Source organism: Psammomys obesus, unplaced genomic scaffold, assembly GCF_907164565.1.
Source record: "Psammomys obesus unplaced genomic scaffold, mPsaObe1.curated_primary_1811, whole genome shotgun sequence".
NCBI lineage: Eukaryota > Metazoa > Chordata > Mammalia > Rodentia > Muridae > Psammomys > Psammomys obesus.
Genome location: NW_026593947.1, coordinates 3,363,291 through 3,375,093, shown reverse-complemented (window position 1 = coordinate 3,375,093; position 11,803 = coordinate 3,363,291). Strand labels below are relative to the sequence as shown.

The window sequence follows — 11,803 nt, the reverse complement described above, 5'->3', positions numbered from 1 at the left end:
GGGCGTGTGGGGTGTGCTGGGCGTGTGGGGTGTGCTGGGTGTGTGTGTGTGGTGTGTGGGGTGTGTGTGGTGTGTGTGGGGTGTGTGGTGTGTGGTGTGTGGGGTGTGTGTGGGGTGTGTGTGGGGTGTGTGTGGGGTGTGTGTGGGGTGTGTGTGGGGTGTGTATGTGGTGTGTATGGTGTGTGTGGTGTGTGTGGTGTGTGGTGTGTGCTGGGTGTGTGGGGTGTGCTGGGGGTGTGTGCTGGGTGTGTGTGTGGGGTGTGTATGATGGGTGTGTGTGGGGTGTGTGCTGTGTGTGTGGTAGAACCTCTGCACTGAAACACAACTCTCCCCTCCTTCCCTTTCTTATTCCTTCCTCCTGACTTCCTTGTCTCTTCCTCCTCCTTTTCTCCTTCTCTCTCTCCCTCCCTTTCTTCCCTTCTCTTTTCTCCCTGGGCAAATCAGTGTGCAGATTCTGAATTGCAGCCAAGGTTAATCTTCATGGTTCCGTGTGTATGCATTCACTTGTGCTCCAGCAGCGGTGGGAGGGCCCGGCGGGTCTCATAGCAGCCTGGAGGACCTCGGTGTTGGAGGCCTCTGGTTTGCATGGGTTCCTCTGGGCCTGCTGCCTGCCCTCCTGCCCCTCTCTCCCCCTCACGTTCTGCCTTCCCTTTTCTTCTCTCCCCCTCTTCCCTCTTTCTTCTTCATGTGTGTATGCTTGTGTCTGTACAGGTGTGTGTGTGTGTGTGTGTGTGCGCACTTGCTCGCATGCGGAGGTCAGAGGTCAATCTCATGTGTTTTCCACAGTAGCCATCCACCTTGTTTTGTGAGCCAAGGCCCCTCACTGAACCTGCAGCATGTACTACCACACCTGGCTTAAAGAAAAAATCTCATTTTAGTTTTATTTTACTCTAGGGGTATAGGTGTTCTGACTTTATGTGTGTTTAAAGTACAACATACATACATGCCCACGGGGGCAGAGAGGGCGGCGCCAGAGCCCCTGGATCTGGAGTTACTGACCACTGTGAGCTGCCAAGCAATGCTGGGAATCGAACCGGGGTCCTCCAGAGAGCCCTCTCTCCAGCCCCGGTTTGTAAACACCTGGTTCTGCGAGCTAAACCCGGGTTCACACACTCGTGTGGCAAGCGCTTCAGTAGCATGCTGAGTATGTGGGGAGATGCTCAGGCCTCTCGCCAGCCAGCCTGTGGCTGTTGTCTCCGGCTCAGCTGCTGTGAGTGAAGACATACTTTCTGCACAGGAGAGGGCTCTGGGCGAGGAGCTCCTGAGCCCCTGAGGCATCCTGTCTGACGGGGAAGTTCACGGTTCCTTGAGTGAGAGAAGATCTCATGTGGCCCGGGCAGGCCTCAGATGTGCTGTGATGCCAAGGGTAATCTTGAACTCGTGGTCCCTCTTCCTCCCCTTCCAGGTGCTGGGGTCACCGCACCCGCTCTGATGGGGCAGTTCCCGTCCGTGGGGATCCGTATTCAGTGTCAGCGGGGCAGAGGGGCAGGCTTTGTTCAAGCTCACCTGGCCGGGGCAGCCTCAGCAGGGGCGCCTGCTCCTGGGCCACAGGGTGGCTCCCAGCGTCACGTGTGGGTGGAGTTAAGGTGACTCAGGTGACTCACGGAGCTTCAGATGCTCCGCTCAGCCCGGCTCCTCTGGTGTCTAGCTTGAGAACTGCTAGTGTGACACACATGAATGAGTCACAGCTCCCCCTCCACACACACCCCCCCCCCCGCTTCCATTCCTAGTATCCCCTGGGGATACAAATATAATGTTAATATTAGCCTGAGCAACACATAATTAGGAAAATAAATCTACTGAAAAAAGTAACATAGCATAAATTAAATAAATTAAATATAAATCAGACCAGATATAAAACAATGCGCTCAATTACCCGCATCACTGCCTCCTCCGTTCATGCAGATATTGGAGGTGAAGCTCATCTCCTTCTAGGTTAGAGGCAGGTCAGGGCTCGGAGCGATGACCTGAGTCCACCCCTGGAAAGATGGCGCCTGGCCTGCTTTTCACTGGGGCTGTGGGACATTTGGCAAAGGTGCCCTCCTTGAGGCCGCTCACTTTTAGAGTCGGGAAGAAAGCCTGCGGTCCGTTTCAATATGTAACTCCATGAGCTAGTTTCTCAAGTGTTCGGGAACTCTTATATTGTGCTGGTAAATGCTCAAAGGTTCTGTTAGATGGGGCTCCACTGACTAAGAGAGTGTGAGGGTGTGCGTGAGGGTGTGAGCTGCTGGCTGGGGTGCAGTTCGGTTGGTGGGGTGCCTGTACTTATGCAGCAAGCCCCACGTCTGACCCCGGCACCACAAAAGTCGAGCGTTGTGGTGCTCTCTTGTAATCCCAGCACCCAGGATCAGGATTGCAAGGCCACCCTGAGCCATACTGTGAGCTCAAGGCTGGCCTGACGTAGTTGAAACCCTGCAGAAAAGACAAAACTGTTCTGCCCCTCTCTCCAGCACCCAGTGGTCTGTCCTGTCTTGCTGTCCCCATAAGCTGAGAACCAGGCTCACCTTCCCTCACAGTGTCTCCATCTAGCTGAGGTCCGGAATGCTCCAGGCTCCCCCTGGGCCTGTCTGCACCCACTTTTGCTGCATGATGACTCCTGCCTCACTCAGGGGAGGCTGTTGCCACGTGCCTCACGCCCATCTATGCGCACTATCTGGGTTGATTTCACCCCCACCAGCGGCCCTCCCTCTGGTGTGAGTTAAAGCAGGAATGACCGGCAGGTGTGCACACCAGTCTCCGGGAGCGTGCAACCCCAGCTGGGCTAGGCTCCAGAAATCACACATGTGAAGACGCTAACCTCCCCCAGCGGTTCTCATCACTGGAGAAGAAGCCCGCCACGCCTCTACTGATGCTAGCTTACCTGTTAATGATACTTGGCTTCCCCACTGTGGAAGATTTTTCTGGGCCTCCCCACCCGGCACACACGTGGAACCAGGACCCTGCCCTCCTGCAGGCCACCCTGTGTGGACTGAGCACGCTCCTTGCATCTGTCACACTGTCTTGCCCTCCCAGCAGCTGAGAGCGGTTGAGAGTAGGAGTTGTGTCTTGAACTCTGGCTTCTGGATGTCCGGCTGCTCCGAGGTGTCGGAAGAGTGAACGGGGCACAAGCGCATGAGCGGTGGGCTCTGGGCAGGATGTTCTCACTCCCTCGGCGTGCCTACTCCCCGAGGCCTCTTCCTTCCCTTGTGATCCACAGCTCTCTGCCGGCACCCGGATACCACAGCATCTTCCAATGGCACCTGCCTGATGTCGTCATATTCAGACTTCCATCCTCCAAGCAGTCTCGGAGCGTCACGCCACTGAACCTAAAAGCCCTGTGCAAAAGCCAAATGAGTTCCTGTTGCAGAAGCTGGAAGCACCTTAGCTTGGAGCGTCATACCAGCCACAGCTTCATAGTCCACCATAGACATTCTAAACATAAATAGCCATAAATGTCCTAAACACGACTGGCAGTCACCTGTCCACTGCTGAGGTCAAACAAATCCTGGCACATCTTCCTGTAGACTTGATCCTCTTCCTACTCATCTCTGGAGTCTGGAGTAAGGGTGGCCTTACTCATTGCCCCCCCCCTCTGCTACCTGTCACAAGCTGGAGTTGCTGGAGAGGAGGTGGCCGCAATTGAGGAAATGCCTCCATAAGATCAGGCTGTAGCCAGTCCTTCGGGGCATTTTCTTAATAATACACACACACACACACACACACACACACACACACACACACACACACACACACACAGGTTTGCCTGCCAAGGGTGCTTCTGAGCCCTTCTCCTGAGGGAGCGACCCAGCAGACGGATACTGCCCACATGGAAATGATGTCCTGCCGAGATTTAGGGAGGCATTGCCTGAAGAAAACAGTACGTGAGGAGAAGTATGGAAAAAGAAGGCGTAGCGGAGACACACAGCCGCTGTCCAGCCTTTGACCTTGTGGCAGATGTGGTTATCTATGGGGTTCATGCAACAGACTCCGAAGACTATCCCGTAATGTTTTAAATAACTGGATGGTACGCATCGGGACGATCATCACTACCCTGCTGGACCTCAGGCTGGACACTCCTGGGAGAAGGACCGCCGGCTGCCTTACGCAGCTTGAGAAGTGTGCCGTGTGTGTGTGTGTGTGTGTGTGTGTGTGTGTGTGTGTGTGTGTGTTGCTTTCACTGAGGCTGGGCACAGGTGTGCTGGCATTACGTCTGGACTCGTTGACATGCCACTCAGATGCCAGCCTTTCCCTGCCAGTGTGGCCCACTCCTGTAGGTTGCAGGGCTCTGGGCTTTCTGTTCTGGGAATGAAGACAGACTGTGTTTTCGCAGGCTGGCATGATGTCCTCTGTGTAGACCAGGCTGGTTTTAAACCCACAGAGATCCGACTGCCTCTGCCTCCAAAGGGCTGGGATTAAATGTGTGCTGCTGTGCCTGGCTCGCCCGTGTTTGTCACAGGCGCGGAACTCACCAGGCAGGCTAGGCTGGTCGGTAGTGGGCCGCAGGGATCCGCCTGTCTTCACAGCCCCAGTGCAGGGTACAGGTGTGTACCGCTGTGCCCGCTTATTCATGTGCGTTCTGGGACTGAACTCAGGCCCTCATGCTTCTGTGGCAATCCGTATACTGTTGGAGCCATGTCCCCAGCCCCTGAGAACAGAAAAAAAGAATTTATTTATTTTATGTACATTGGTGTTTTGACTGCATGTATATCTGTGTGAGGATGTCGGATCCCCTGGCCGAGGACTTACAGACATGAGGGTGAGCTGCCTTGTGGGTGCTGGGAATTGAGCTCCGGTCCTCTGGAAGAGCAGTTAGTAGAGCAGTTAATCCTCTGGAAGAGCAGTTAGTAGATCTGCTTCCCAGCTGTGTGTCAGCCCAGCCAGGTGTCACCTGCTTCCTGCTCCTCCTCAGCTCTGTGGGTGATGGGAGGTCCACCTTGGTACCGAGAAGACCAATGCTCTGTTCTGCTTCTTCCAGCCTCCGGGAGCGGACAAAGTCACTGAGCCTGGCTGCTCGGGAGATCACTGCTCAGGTAAGCCCGCCCTCCCCCATTTCCTTCCGACCCAGTTGCACATCCGTGTCACCAGGGGCTTTAGAGGAAGCAGGCTTGGTGGAGCTGTTCCCCAGGCTGTGGCAGAGGATGGGAGCCGATGGGGGTGGGGGAAGCTGCTGCCTCCATGCCAGTCTGGTGGGCCTTGCATTCAGAGGGTTTGGTCCGGAGTCTGGGAAGGGGTGGTACTGGTTGTGTTGAGAGCCTTTGTTTAAAAAGGCTCTTAGAGCTGCCACAGAGGCTCACAGCTCAGTATCCCAGCGCAGAGGTGGGAGGATCAAGGGTTCAAGGCCAGCCTGAGCTGTACAACAAGCTGCTGTCACGAACAAATGAGTGAACAAACAGGAGTTTGGGGGTGGAAGCGCTGTGCTTCTCCTGGAGCTCCAGCTTAGGCTTCTCAGAAACGAAACTGGTTTAGCGGCTGGAGGGGTTGCTTTGCTTTTAAGTTCTTCAGATCATCTTGCTAATATTATCTGTCGTCTGTATGAGTTACTTTTCTCACCCTGTGATGAAATACTAGACAAAAGCAGCTTAACGCAAGAAGCGAGGTTTGGTTTGCAGTGTAACGGCAGGGTGTCCCGGTGGGGAGACAGGGCTGCAGGGGCTTGGGTGCTGGTCACATGGCGTCCACACAGGGAGGCAGGGAGGGAGGTGCTGGAGCTCAGCTCGCCTTCCTTCACGCGGTCCAGGACCCAGCTCATGGAGGCTCGGGGCCCACATTCAGGGTGGGTCTCCCGAATCTTTAGCCCAGGCATGAAGACGTGTTCAGAGATGGTCTCCTAGGTGATTCTAGGTCCTGACAGGTTAACATCACTCTTAGCCAGGCTCGGGGGCACACCCCTTTACTCCCAGTACTCGGGAGGCAGAGACAAGCAGATCTCCGGTCTCCAGAGTGAGTGCCATGCAGTTGAAGGCCACATGCTGAGACCCCGTCTCCACAGACAAGCACCCCAGTAAATATTAACCACCACGCTGTCTGCGCCTTCACAGCAGGGTCCCCTCATGTGAAGCACCTTGGTGCTCCCCAGGTGGAGTCGGCTGATGCCACCGCCTGTGTCCTGGCTGTCAGATTCAGCGGTTCACGCCTGGTGTCCTGGGAGCTGCCCTGAGGCTCTCTGATGGACACCTTGACATGAGCGTACCGTCCCGGGGAGCTGGAGGGTCCATGCCAGCTGAGAATGCAGAGCAATGGTTCCTGAGCAAAGCCTCTGACCTGGGAGGAGTTAGCTTGAGGACCAGAGAAGGGAGGACTGTGGGGCCCTCAGCTGTGGCACACTCCCTGCTCTGGGGAGGCGGGCAGAGGATCCCTGAGGCGTGCTGGCCGCCAGCCTAGTGGAAACGCTGAAATCGGGGTTCAGTGAGCGGCACTGTCAGAAAAATGTGGACAGCAACTGAGGAAGACACCCAAAATAGACCTCTGGCCTCTACACACATGCACACAGACACATGAACATACACACAGACTCACACATGCATGCACACACTCAGAGAAGAAGGCAAAGCTTGGGCCCTTGCTGGGAAGCATGCTGAGTGTCTTTTTCTGCACTTCTGCCGAGGCTGCCATGAGTTGTTAGTAAGGTTGTGTGTTTTCCCCTCTTCTTGTTTGCCTTTTCTCTCCTCTTGTAGTAATTAAAAAGCACTGTTTGGTTATAATATGTTTATTATTATTAGCCCTAAGGTTATCATGGTGGTATTATTTAACCTGCTATCACAATAATAAGACACAGACACCTGCTAGATTTTATAATTGCCTTATTTACCTTGGGCCAGGCAGATATTTCACCTATGATGCCTTAATATCCTCACCATCATCTCCCAGCCCCCATCCAATGCCATCCACCTTCATCCTCCTCAACTGGCCTACCTTCCATCCATAATCCCAATATACTTGCTTGCATTTTTCATCTTGGTGTTTTTCCCATCCATGCCATCCTCAGAGTCCTTCCTTGTCACCTATGTGGTTCCTTCTCCACCTAACCCATCCTGGCGACCTCCTACCTTCTCTGTCTGTCTGCTTCTCTTGAGTCTCCTGTCCTCAAAAGCTCAGGAACCTTAGCCACACCTACCCTGTTCTGCCCTGCCCATGTATGGACCTTTAATCAGCCAATCAGGTAGGTTTGCACAAGCAGGATAGCTGGACCCAGATCTCAAGGGCCGGCCTCCTACATCCTCTCTTTTTCTCCTTTCATTCCTTACTTATTTCCAAAACTGACAGTTCTGGCCACATGGTTAGGGGTTAGGTGGATTCCTATCAGCGACCAGTGATGTCTCTAAGATGTCAGTGGGCTCAGGAATGCCTGGCATCTACCGTGAGCTCTCTGGGTTGCTCATCCAGGTGAGAGCAATGGGATGCGTTTCTTGTTTTGCCCGGCTCAGAGGTGGGCTGGAAGGACCAGGGCCAGAGGCCTTGAGGTCGCTATGTTTTCCTAAATGCTGGAAGGGCTCTCTGTCTGTTTGTGCTTAGATTGCAAAGCACGGAGGCTGGGCAGCTGTCGGGGCTGGAGGGCTGCGGGCCAGGTGCCAGGATGGCCAGGTTCGGAGCAGATCTGATCTGAGGCACAGATGGCACCACCCACGCTGTCTCCTTGCATGATGGAGAGAGGGAAAGAGAACAGGAGGGCTCTTTTAGGTCTCATTACTATTATTATTAAATTTATCTGTTTGTTTGTTTATTTTATTTTATTTTGAGACACGATTTCTCTGTGTAGCCCTGGCTGTCTTGGAACTCACTCTGTAGATCAGGCTGACCTTGAACACACAGACATCTGCCTATCTCTTCCTCATGAGTGCTGGGGTTAAAGATGTATGCGGCTACTGCCTGGCCATTATTATATTATTAATATTACTACTGCTATTGTCATCGTTACTGTGTGTGCACACGCTTGCTCCTGGGTGTTACGCTCAGGAATGCCATGCACCTCTTTGAGAGGCTTTCTCATGGGCCTGGAGCTCACAGTTAGGCCACACTGGCTGCCAGCAAGCTCCAGGGACCCTCTGGTTTCCACTTCTCTGGCTCTAGGATTACACGTTTGTGCACAAGGTGCAGCTTCTTAGGTGGGTTCTGTGGACCCAGCTCGGGTGCCCACATTCGTAAATCAACCACCTTTACTGACTGGGCCACCATCCCCGGGAGTGCCGATGTTTTCACGCTATTCTACCTTCAGGACCTGTTACTCCCCAGAGCCCCGCCTTCTAACGCCAGCATCACACCGGGGCTGAAGATTTCAGCATAGGAAAATTTTAGGGCACAAGCATCCACGCCGTTGCAGATCCCATCACTAATATATTTATAGTCAACATATAATGACCTCACTTTTCTATCAAATTAAGGAGCCGTGCCTTAGATTTTAAAATGCAAATGTAAAACTTCTATTCATTAATGAGTTCCTCAGGGGCTAATTTTCTTTGTAAATAAGGATGGCATGCAGATTTTTCCGGGGTGGGTATATGTAGTCCAGCACATGTCTGTGAGCATGGGAGGCCGTGTGGGAAATCTAACCTTGCCCCTGACCCCAACCCCTAACCCCAACCCCTGTACACTGCTAAGTGACCGTGAGCCACCAGCTCAAGGCAGGTTCCTTTCTTTAGTGTGCTTACACACACACTCAACCCCTGATATTTTCAGAGTGCGTTGCAACCTTCCTTACTCTCATTACATTTCTTGACTCTCATGGGTTACTCAAACCAAAGGTAATTAAGGGATAAATGAGATGGAAATAGTTAGAAATAATTGGGATATCTTGAGGCTGGTAGATATTATGTTATATCCAGCAGAGACGGAAAGAGTGTGCAATTTAATCAGAAAATGTAGAAAGGCGGTTTCATATTAATAGCATAGCTCGAATGATGGGCTTTCTCAGTGAATGAGAGTCTGACCTGATTATGATTAAGAGACGCTGGTAACTAAAATCAGAAATGTGAGACATGGATTACACGAGGCCCGAGAACTCCGGCTACTGTCCCAGAATTAACCAGCCAGTCCTTGAATTCCCCAGGTGACAGTTGTAGCCAGAGGAGTGGGCATGCCATGGAGCGCTGGGCCAACTGAGGCAGGGCCAGGGGAAGGTGGCCTGGACACCTTCCTTTCGGGCCTTGGCTCTGACGTCCCGACAGGTCTCAGGGTGCCCAGGAGAGCCTCGAGATGAATGACAGGATGTGTGCGGGCTCCAGTGCAAAGGCCGGCCGGCTGGGCGGTGGGTTCACCAAAGGAGGCTGGGAAATCCCGGACGCAGAGAACAGATTGACTGCAGCAGCCTGTGAGGAAAGGGTGGGTGTTTCAGGACTGGGTGAGGTCTGCCTGGGTTCTGACTGCAGCTCCTGTTCTCGGATGAGCCAGGTGTGTACAGCTGACAGCGTCCCTGGAGAGGCAGATTGCACGCGAGCGCTAATTCCAGTTTCTGAATGGGATAAATAAATAATCGAATAAGTAAACAAACAAACAATAATTCTTTGGAGTTATATCCTTTTCGGACTTTCCCAAAATGCCCACTACAGAAACTGTGCTGTGTGCTTTCGATGAGCTGAAAATATAGGTATATCGCTAATCAGAGTATAGGTAACAGGTAAATATGAGCTTTTAATCTTGAATAAAAGAAAAAGTGGGATGTCTCAATACAACCTAAAGGAATCTGGGGGGTGAGACTGAGGTTGGAGTTTTATTGTTTCAGGTGAGTGTGGAGTTGAGGGGACTTGACACCCACAGGTCTTCCCGACCCCGACTTGCCCATCTTTCAACTGGATTTTCCAGCAAGTCTCTACCCTCTTGGTTTCTCTAGAGTCTTCTAGCAAGGACATTTAGCTGGTTCTTCTGACCTTGATGTCAAAGCCACATCTTAGTTACCCACTGTGTGCTAGGGACAGAGTCCCTGCTCATGGACAGCAGGTGTCTAGAGAGATGAGGACAGGACAGAGGGATAGAAACTGTCCACTGGAGAGGAAGCTGGAGAAGACTGGGGTGATGGGGAGGAACAGAAAACCAGCAAGGCCTTTCCCCCAGGGGTGCCATGCCACAAACAACCAGGCTGGAGGGCTCGGGCAGAAGCTGAATGCCAAGGCAGAGGCAGACAGCAAGAATGTTTCTCTCTGGATGTGGCTGCTCTGTGAGCTCAGATCGGCCTGTGCGGGCCAGGCCTGGGCTGAGGTCATGCCATGCCCCTCTCCTCCTTTCTCACCTCTTCCTCCCCTCTCCTCCTCCTTTCTCATTTCTTCCTCTCCTCTCCTCCCCTCCCTTCCTACCTCCTCTTTCCCCCTCCTTTCACCTTCCCTCCCTCTCCTTTTTTCCTCTCCCCTCCCCTCTTCTTCCCTCTTGTCTCCCTCTTCCTTCTAACCCATTCCTTCCTAAAGTTTCCCCTTCTGCTTACTCTCTATCAATCTACTCGGTTACTCAGGAACCCAGACCCCTCATCCCCAGTCCCTCTGTCTCCTGCTTGATAGACATGGATTCCTGCCATTTCTCCTTGCAGGTGTGCTCTGCTGAGAGACTGTGCAGCTCTGTGAGGAGGAGGCTGGGTGAGCTGGACACCAGGCTGCCCACCCTGCTGGAAGCCAAGATGCTGGCCGTATCAGGTACCCACCAAGGCGCTCACGTTCAGTCCTTGGTTGCCATGTGAAGGTCATCCAGCTACCTGGGAGGCTGAGGTGGGGGCTGCGAGGGCCTGGTCTACATGGCGACTCTAAGCAAGCCTGAGAGTTAAGTTAGGATGGAGAGGGAGTTCAGTGGTGGAGACTTGCCTAGCATGTGTGAGGCTCAGGCTCAAGGCTTAGCAACGCACATGCACACACACACCTGGCAGTAATGTCACCAGAGTTACCAGGCTCAGAGTGGGGGGCTAGAGCTGCAGCTGGAACAAGCCTGGAGCAGGCACCGTCTCCAACAGGCCAGTTAGCAGACAAGCAGTGTGGAGATGTAGAGGCAGGAGATTTACTCCTTTGGGAGAAGGAACAGGGAGGTTCGGTGACACCCTAGGTGGTCTCCAGCACCCTGGCAGGAGTTTAGGTCTGGACAGGGCAGCATGGTTCCCGTGGGCACTGCTCTGATACGGCCTGCTCTCAGGGGCTGTGTCTTGGACTTGGGCTGCAGGGCTTGGGGTGGACCCACTTCGGGGCTCGGGTAGGCCTGTTGCTCCACAGGCCATGATTCCAGCACCGTCGCAAGCTCTGTGTTTGCTGGGAGCGGCCTGACAGGGACCGCACGTGGGGCGCCCTGTTACACTTTGGTTATGGGGCAGGGGAGGCGCGTCAGTTGGGGAAGTGTTTCTCTCCCCAGAACCCGTGCCAAGCCCCGAGGGGAGGCCCATGCTCGTGACCCTGCACGGGGAGGTGGACACAACGGAGCCCTGGGCCTCACTGACCGGTCAGCTGGAGAGTAAGAGACCTTGTCTCAGAGAGCAAGGGAGGCAGCAGCTGAGGAATGACGAGTGAGGTTGACCTCAGGCCTCATGGCACGCATTCTCGTGGCCTGCACACATGGATGTGAATACACATTCAAGTGCGCACGCGCAGCGCACACACACACACACACACACACACACACACACACACACACGAGAAAGCTGGACTTGGAACATGACAGAGTCTCAGCGCACACCCTTTTCGCACCAGCGGTTCTGCGTGGATAGGTGTCTGCCCACGCTCAGCAGCTTGAGAACACGATGCACACTGTCTTGCTGCCATTTGAACGCTGTTTTCAACCCTCCCCCCATTTGCTGGTTGAGTTGCTATTTGTGATAGTGGCGGGAGGCAGGTGCGAAGTGACCAGGACCCCGGGGGGGGGGGGG

General features: G+C 53.7%; 1 protein-coding gene across 1 annotated transcript in view; it reads left to right on the top strand.

The window, feature by feature from the left end:
- The window catches only part of Disc1 (DISC1 scaffold protein), a 129,304-nt gene that overhangs the window by 49,277 nt on the left and 68,224 nt on the right, over positions 1 to 11,803 (top strand). The window contains exons 6-7 of the mRNA XM_055617598.1: positions 4,955 to 5,009; positions 10,490 to 10,592. Of these exons, the coding sequence (XP_055473573.1) occupies positions 4,955 to 5,009; positions 10,490 to 10,592 (158 nt within the window). The remainder of the gene's footprint in view (positions 1 to 4,954; positions 5,010 to 10,489; positions 10,593 to 11,803) is intronic.